The 9,128-nt window shown below is 42.1% G+C and overlaps 1 protein-coding gene across 1 annotated transcript; it reads left to right on the top strand.

Annotated features, from left to right (window-relative positions):
* Positions 1–6,623: 6,623 nt before the first annotated feature.
* On the top strand, positions 6,624–8,304 carry mterf1 (mitochondrial transcription termination factor 1). Its single transcript, NM_001017029.2, is given in 1 exon segment — positions 6,624–8,304. A coding segment is annotated over 1 exon segment (477 nt). The 5' UTR covers positions 6,624–6,640; the 3' UTR covers positions 7,118–8,304.
* The last annotated feature ends 824 nt before the right edge of the window (positions 8,305–9,128 follow it).

Below are 9,128 nucleotides of genomic sequence, written 5' to 3'. Positions count from 1 at the left end.
TCTCAGCTCACTAACTTCATTTTCTAAGCAGAGAAACATCACAAGATGTTCCCAATCCATGGAACCCCCAGACATAAAGAACTGCTTATGTTATAGTGCAATGGTGCAAGTACTGTACATACCTCTGCTGGGCCGGGCTCTGTGCCGTCTGTACACAGGAGTGGAACAGCTTATGGTCTGGCAGATTTTCAGCTCAACGCATCTTCTTTTGGACATGATCAGCTCCCAGAAACTAAAGTCAGACCCTAAGCACAACAAGAAGAGAATAATACAGGGACGCTGGGTAGACTGGAAGCTTTCTTTCCTTTCTGCAGTGCACCCATCTAGAGCAGATTAGAAAGTTTGGTGGGATGAATAATTGATAATGAAGGAGTAAAATGTCAGGCACTGTAATTGAAGAAAGCATGTTTGTCTAAAATAAGAGCTAATACTGCTTCTCAGTTTCCCCCACTCAGTGGAACAATTTGCATGGTGAATTTATTCAGTTTTAGCTGTTGCAGGACTTCAAAAAAACAGCTCTAGATTAAAATAGTATAAATAGAGTCTGGGGTGTGCGGCACAGAGAGTAGGAGTGAATTGCTGGTATCTTGGAGAAAAAATGCAATTCATTAAAGAGAAAGTTGGACTCAATGGCTTTATAATGTCTTAGAAGGGACATATACCTATGCATATTACATTAGAAACAGCTTAGAGCGCTTTTCTAAACACTTTAGTAATTTGTAAAATTTGCAAACTGTAAATTAAGCTTTTGTTATTCAGTCTGATCCCTGTCCAGACAGAACTGCTGGGGTTGCTCCTGTTCCATATTCATATACTAAAAAAAAAGAATATTGCAAGTGCATAAGAGCTCAGAAGCCTATATTCTCTTATAGGGGTGAGTATATGTGGGAAAGTACTGCATGCACATTATATTCCTTCTCTGTATGATTGCATTTAAATAAACCAGGGAAAAAACCCTGATAATGTATGCTTAGCCACTTAGGCCAGTTTCCATATGATCCGGTTTTAATAAGATTGTGAGGGATTAGGCCATATACAGATATTGGATCCCTCATCCGGAAACCTTTTATCCAGAAAGCTCCAAATTATGGGAAGATCATCTCCAACAGAATCAGTTTAATTAAATAATTGAATTTTTAAAAATAATTTCCTTTTTCCCTGTAAATAGCAAAACAGTAGTTTGTACTTGCTAAGATTATTTTTAACAGACTTAAGGTATGGTCATCCAAATTATGGAAAGAGCCCTTATCCAGAAAAACCCCAGGTCCCAAGCATTATGGGTAGGGTAACAGGTCTCATACCTGTACCTGTATGTGGATGGCCAACTGCAAACATGATTTTGTGAACAAATATATGCATGAGTAGGATAAGTGCGCCTAGTAATGTAAGGTAGATAAATGAGGGTGGAAAGTGGATCTGTACAATTACAATTTGCAGAACAGGGTAAAAAATGGAACAAACAGGCACAAGCCAGGCACTGCACAAACAGCACAGAACAGCAATGGTGGGTAAATGCGCACTAAGGGTATGATTTTTCCTCCTTTAGTGTTTTAGCACTTGCATGTGGGGTATTGGTCAATGACTCCTTATAAAGCAATACTGTCACAGGAAAATAGCAGAATCTTGAATTGAAATCTGTTTTTTAAAACAGCAAACAGATTTTTATATTTAATTTTGAAATTTGACATTGGGCAAGACATATTCTTAGTTTGATAAACTTTAATCACACTTTACTGTGGTGCTGCAAGTTAGAGTGATATCATCCCCTCCCTTCTCCCCCAGCAGCCAATCAGCAGAGCCATGGGAAGGTACAAGATACCAGCTCACTGACACCTGTCTGGCTATGACCCACGAGTTACATTTAGTAGAAACAATAGCGTATCTAAAAGCAGTTCCATTGTATAGTGCTGGCTCTCTCTGAAAGCTCAAAATCAGGGCAAAATTACCAAAGAGGGCTGCCTACACAACAATATTAAAGCCAAAAAAATACATATGTAAGTTTAAGAATAAAACTTAAAATGAATTAGTTACCCATACTGGCAAGCTTGCATTACTGCTTATATTGCAATGTCTCTCAGTATCCTAGTATCAGGCAGATATCAATTGCGCAGGTTTGAAAATCCCATCAGACAAGGATAGCATTGGCACATTGATTCAGTCCTAGCCAGGTCTCACAGTGTGGAATGGATGATTAGATCACTGGCCCTAGGGCCAACTATCAAAATGCCCAAATTTGGCCCAGAACGTGGATGGCCAAATCAACGGAGGCTGCAAGATACAACTTTTATGTTGGAAAGTTATTATAGTCCTGCTATTGACATGAGCTCATTTCATTGGTATTATGTGGAAAAGGTACATAAACACTATGTATTTTTTTTTTACACAGACATACCTGATTCCACAGATTGAAAGAAAACGATGATAGCCTGTATGTGTGTTTTGCCAATTTAGAGAGACTTCAAGTCCCAGAATCACTTTACAATGGAACAAGGTATGGGTAGGGTTGCATTACACTGAGAGACTAAGAAATGTTGGGAAATGGTTTGTTGGAGTATCATGGTTCCTTTCAATTTGTGGAATCAGGGATGCCTGTGTAAAAAAATACATTTATATTTAGTTCAGGAAGTCCAGCTAAATGTTATAATGTCTAAAGTGGGTGTATTTTCCCTTTGACGCTAATGGTTATAACCCAACATTTTGGCATACACTCACACGCTGCATTTTAGTGGTCATTTATATTAGGGAGCTACATGCAAACACCACATTTTCTATTTGTCATCTATAACACTAATTCATTTTATCTGCTTGATATTTCATCTTTATGATACTTTAATCCCTTTAAGACTTATCCTTCATATCGACATGAAAACTCTGAGGGCATGAGGGGAACTACTGGCAGATACTATTGTTCTAATCATATAACCAGCACTAGTATAATTAGTACTACTAATGAAAAGATGGTAATATAGGCAGTTGAAAACAGGGTCGCACCGGGCCTCCGGGACAAATCCCGGTGGGCCCCTGTGGCCCAGACCCGACCCTTGCTGCGCTCCCTCTACCCGACTGGTACTCCCCTGATGCGTTAAATTTATGCACGGTCAGGGGAGAATGCCGGGTAGGGGCCCCTGTGGGGGGGGGTTAGGGGACACGCCCGGTGGGAGCACCTGCGGGGCCCCTGGGGCGGGAGATTTTATACAATAGTTTATTGTTAGGTAGCCACCATAGAAAAAACAAGGCTGGGTACCACAAATGCATCAATCCTACAATAAATATTGTATCCTGTCACAGATCATGAGGTTAGTGTTTAAGCAATAGCTTATCCCTTGAGCCTTTTTATTTGGAAGAGTCCAAATTAGGGCCTCTGTCTATGGGAATCAGACATGGCCATAGGGACCTAAGTGCAACTATTATGGAGATTTGTGCATCATAAAATTATGCGTGAAATGTGGGAGCCCAAGGCCACCTTGGTTGCTAGAGACAAGATGGATTTCCTGTTATCTAGAGAAGGTCCTTGATTTGAAAATGTTTTAGATCTGATATGTTTTAGTGTTCTCTCTGCATTTACAAGTGTACAAGTACTGGCATGTTTCTGGATGTGGGTGCCCCATTCTTTTAGTCCCTCTTTGGTTTCCCTCTTCTTGCTTTTCTTCTCTCACTTGCTATATAGCACTTTTGGTTCTTGTGCATATACATGGCTAGCTAAGGGGGGCAGTGGCCTATAGTGGTGAGCATTGTTGGTTTAAGACATGCATAAATGGTTTGGCTGGGCAGGGGGCATGTCTTAAACCAGGGGTCCCCAACCCTTCTTACTCGTGAGACAGTCAAATGAGAGCACTTCAAACATCATTAAATCATGGAGGTGCCAAATAAGGGCTATTAGGCAGCCTCTATGCACACTATCAGCTTACAGGGGGCTTTATTTGGTAATAAATCTTGTTTTTATTCAACCAAAACTTGCCCCTAAGTCAGGAATTTCAAAAATAACTACCTGGTTTGGGGGCACTGAGAGCAACATCCAAGGGGTTGGTGAGCAACATGTTGCCCCGAGCCACTGGTTAGGGAACACTGGCTTAAACTGATCTGTTTTGGGGCACTGACATAGGGGAGGCATGGTATGAAAGTATAACATTCACACTATTTATATGGCAGTTCTGCATTTTTCTGTATGATGTACGCTTCTACATCCCTCTGCTGTCTGTAACAGACTTATGCACAATGCAATGCTTCATCTGTACATAAAGGGGTTAATGTAAGACAAGTTTGCTATAGGTCTAGTAACCACTAGCTTCTACTGTACAGTGCTGCAAACATAAGTAGCACTTTATAAAGATATATATACATACATTAACTGGTCAGTTTGAATGCAAACATCGGATTGACAATAGACATGGGCTAACTAGAACAGTGCAATGTACCAATTCCAGTGCAGAGAAACGTACCAATCGCAAAAGCCTAAGCTGGTTGTACCAATTGGCTGCCTAGTCACACACAGGGAATAGGAAGCGCTACAGGAGGCAGCATAGCAATGTAACTCAGTATAGCATTCCCGCTAGGTCACACTGCGAGTCAGCAGCCCCCTATAAGTGACACACTGAGCTCTCCCAGTCAGTACTGCTCTATATAAAGCTCTCCCAGTCAGTACTGCTCTATATAAAGCTCTCCCAGTCAGTACTGCTCTGTATAAAGCTCTCCCAGTCAGTACTGCTCTGTATAAAGCTCTCCCAGTCAGTACTGCTCTGTACAAAGCTCTCCCAGTCAGTACTGCTCTATATAAAGCTCTCCCAGTCAGTACTGCTCTGTATAAAGCTCTCCCAGTCAGCACTGTTCTATATAAAGCTCTCCCAGTCAGCACTGTTCTATATAAAGCTCTCCCAGTCAGTACTGCTCTGTATAAAGCTCTCCCAGTCAGTACTGCTCTGTATAAAGCTCTCCCAGTCAGTACTGCTCTGTATAAAGCTCTCCCAGTCAGTACTGCTCTGTATAAAGCTCTCCCAGTCAGTACTGCTCTGTATAAAGCTCTCCCAGTCAGTACTGCTCTGTACAAAGCTCTCCCAGTCAGTACTGCTCTATATAAAGCTCTCCCAGTCAGCACTGCTCTGTATAAAGCTCTCCCAGTCAGCACTGTTCTGTATAAAGCTCTCCCAGTCAGCACTGTTCTATATAAAGCTCTCCCAGTCAGCACTGCTCTGTATAAAGCTCTCCCAGTCAGTACTGCTCTGTATAAAGCTCTCCCAGTCAGTACTGCTCTGTATAAAGCTCTCCCAGTCAGTACTGCTCTGTATAAAGCTCTCCCAGTCAGTACTGCTCTGTATAAAGCTCTCCCAGTCAGTACTGCTCTGTATAAAGCTCTCCCAGTCAGTACTGCTCTGTATAAAGCTCTCCCAGTCAGTACTGCTCTGTATAAAGCTCTCCCAGTCAGTACTGCTCTGTATAAAGCTCTCCCAGTCAGTACTGCTCTGTATAAAGCTCTCCCAGTCAGCACTGCTCTATATAACACTGGGCGCTACTATGGCTACCCGGTACTTAACTCTTTTCCCCCAAAGTCCTCAGGTCTCGCCATTCCTACCTCACCCCTCGCAAACTTTCCCTTTCCCTTATGCAGTGCTGCGCCCCCCTGATACTAACACCCACATCCCTCACAGGCATACTGGCAGTGGCAGCAGCGCCTTTATAGTTCCTGGCATGTCACGTGGTTCTCGTTTCCCACGTGGTTGTGACATCATGACTTCCTGAAAGAGTGTCTGTGGGGCTGCCTTCCGCCAGTCTGGGGATATAGTAGGTAAGCTGAGGGTATGGTTGTGCTGGAGCAGGGAATTAGTACCAAAGGCGGAATAGGGGGACTGTGCTTTACTCTTTTGGAGTTCTGCTTCCCACAGTATCTGGTACCCCCGCCCCTAGCCTGGGGCAAAACCTCCTCGTAGGGCTCTGATAGTGGAATTGAGCAGCACTGCTGGGAGTGTTTGGTATGATATGTACAGGGCTGCTGGGAGTTTGTATAGGGCCTCTGGGAGTGTTTGGTGTGATATATACAGGGCTGCTGGGAGTTTGTACAGGGCCTCTGGGAGTGTTTGATATGATATATACAGGGCTGCTGGGAGTTTGTATAGGGCCTCTGGGAGTGTTTGGTGTGATATGTACATGGCTGCTGGGAATTTGGTGGTATGTATAGGGCCTCTAGGAGTGTTTGCTGTGATATGTACAGGGCTGCTGGGAGTGTTTTCTGTGTGATAGGCACAGGGCTGCTGGGAGTGTTTGCTGTGTGATAGGCTCAGGGCTGCTGGGAGCTTGCAGTGTGATAGGCACAGGGCCACCAGGAGTGTGCCGTGTGAAATGTAATTGGCTGCTAAAGAGTGTTCACTCTGCTTTCTGTTATTTTACTGATTTGAGCAATAATAACCCAAACGAGGAGTGCACTGGCATGGTGTAGGCATTTGGAGGAGCAAGTCCTGCAATATGTCTGCCCACCCTCTGATCTGAAAATCACACAGGGTAGCAAAACAGTGGGTATCATCCCATGTGCCATTGTCATATAGTACCCACTACATACATACATACATACATGAAGTTTCTTTAATTGATAGAATTTTACAGGTGACTGTTAATATTGTTTTCCTTTATTCTGCAGAAAAAAGACGGAACCATGGCAATGAAAGGGCTGTTTTGCACAAGCTCATTTTGCTTGCGCCATGTGCCGTTTTCATGCATGATAAGGATTTTACATCCTCCACTTGCTAATCCAGCATGGTGCAGATTTTATAGCGAACAACTTTCCAACACCAAAAACACGGAATCCAACGAAAACCAGAGCCTGCTGAGCAACCTGGAATTTATGGGTGTTGACATTACAATGGCCAGAAAACGTCAACCTGGAATCCTGAAGAAGATGATCACACACGAGGAAAGCCTTAGGAAGTTTCTGCTGGCAAAGGGAGCTAGCAGAGAAGCAATAGCCAGCATTATTTCTCGCTACCCAAGGGCAATCACACGCACCTATGAACACCTGCAGAAGAAGTGGGACATTTGGCAGAGCATTTTGAAGACAGATTTACACATTATAAAGATTGTGGAACGCTCCCCGGAGTCTTTTTTCCGATCTGGTGACATTGAGAATTTGCAGGAAAACATTTCTTTCCTTAGTTCCCTTGGATTGACTCCTAAAGATTTAAGCCAGTTACTTGCCAAAGCCCCTCGAACTTTCTCCAATCGAGCAGAACTCAATAAGCAGATGGTTTACTTTTTACAGGACTTGCATGTCTGCTTAGGAGGCGAGAATCCACAGGAGTTTGTTAGGCAAATCATTACCAAAAATATATTCATATTAATAAGAAGTACAAAGCGCCTTAAAGCCAATATTGAATTCATTCAGTCCACTCTTAAGATGAGCGATAAGGAACTGTTGATATGGATTCAAGGCAGTGGAGCAGACATTCTAGACCTCTGTAACACCTACATAAAAAGGAATTTTAAAAATGTGCATCAAAAGTTGCACGCCCTTGGCTGTTCAGAAAATGAGATCACTCACATTATTACTAGCTACCCCAGCATACTTTATCTGTCCCCGGTGAACTTTCTTGTCAAAATAGATCTTCTTCTTAAATGTGGCATTGGGGTAAACCTAGTACTAGAAACTCCCAGAGTCCTAGAGGTCAGCATCGACAATATAAAGAATAGGATTCATGATTTAGAAGAACTTGGCTATAACTTTGAGCTTAATGGAATTGGTATTTTGGTTTTAAGCCAGACGAGGTACAGAGCTAAATTAGAGAAAATTTCTGGTTCTAAACAGCATAATGTCAAATACTAGTAGTGTCAAAAAATAAAAAGCTCTTAAATAGTGCTTAGTATATTTTTTAGATATAGTATCGCTAAGAGCAAAAATAGAGGGTTATTCTGTTGCTGCTTTGCTTGGCCATCGCCATGACTTTTCACTCTTAGCTGCCAGTGATGCCCTTTCTGGCTAGGCCATACCGTATGTTGGCTTTCTTTAAGGCTAAATCCTTAATTTTATCAAATATGGGCTTATTAACTGCAAACACTGGGTGAGGTCATGTGGTATAAACAGCATTCTGAACATATACAGCCAAGAAAAAAATCACAGTATCACAGTATCAGGCCATTCCTTGCTCTTTGTTGCATAAGCAGTTTGTTGGGTTTCATGTGCACTGTGATCATTTGGCACAGAGTAATGTTATACAAGGTATTTTGATAACCATATTGTTCTGATTGAGTTTTTTTTTTCCGTCCTTGAGCATTAGGCAGCATAGATTGCAAAAGACCAAGTATTGTCAGAAAAAGTGGACATCAGTAAAAAAAAAAAAAAAAAAAAAAAAATATATATATATATATATATATATATATATATATATATATATATTTCTTTCCCCCCTCCCATTTACCTTGTTTCAGGGATTCATCACACGTGTTCCCTGAGAAGATCGCTCTGATCACATAAGCTTGTGTGACTTTAAACTATGGTCATGTTTTCTTTTAACTGTGAGCAACCATGGTTTTCATTTTGCTTTCACTTGAGGCAACAGGATTATTCTTTGTGCATTAAAGGTCAGCTAAAGACAATTAATAATTAACTTTTAATAGTCTTTGAGCATAGGGTGGCTGTGCATATCCCCATTTCTAGTAGCTCAGTGCTGTTTGATGTAGAGCCCTTTTTGGCTCTTTCCACCTCAGCTCCAACAGTCAGACAAATTGTTAGGTTAGGAGTCCCCAACCTTTTTTACTGGTGAGCCACATTCAACTGAGCGAGAGCAACACAGGCATAAAAAATGTTCCTGGGGGTGCCCAGTAAGGGCAGTGATTGGTTATTTGGGAACCTCTCTGTGGAACTGCAGCCTATAGAAGGCTCTGCTTGGCAGTACCCCTGGTTTTTATGAAATTAAGGCTTGCCTTCAAGTCAGGAATTAAAAAAAAAAAAAGCACCTGCTTTGAGGCAGCATTCAAGGGGTTGGTGAACGACATGTTGCTCACGAGCCACTGGTTGGGGTCACTGGGCTATGTGGAGCCAGAAATGTTTTAAGTTAACCTGTTCTGCAATTTTCATGTATCACTTTATGTCATAAAGACTACTGGGTACTGGGTGTGGGAAGCTGTGAAATACCCCTGTGCCCTAAGAT

This window comes from Xenopus tropicalis, chromosome 6 (assembly GCF_000004195.4).
Source record: "Xenopus tropicalis strain Nigerian chromosome 6, UCB_Xtro_10.0, whole genome shotgun sequence".
In the NCBI taxonomy this organism is placed as follows: domain Eukaryota; kingdom Metazoa; phylum Chordata; class Amphibia; order Anura; family Pipidae; genus Xenopus; species Xenopus tropicalis.
The sequence above is the reverse complement of the archived record's forward strand: the minus strand, read 5'-3'. Positions and strand labels throughout refer to the sequence as shown.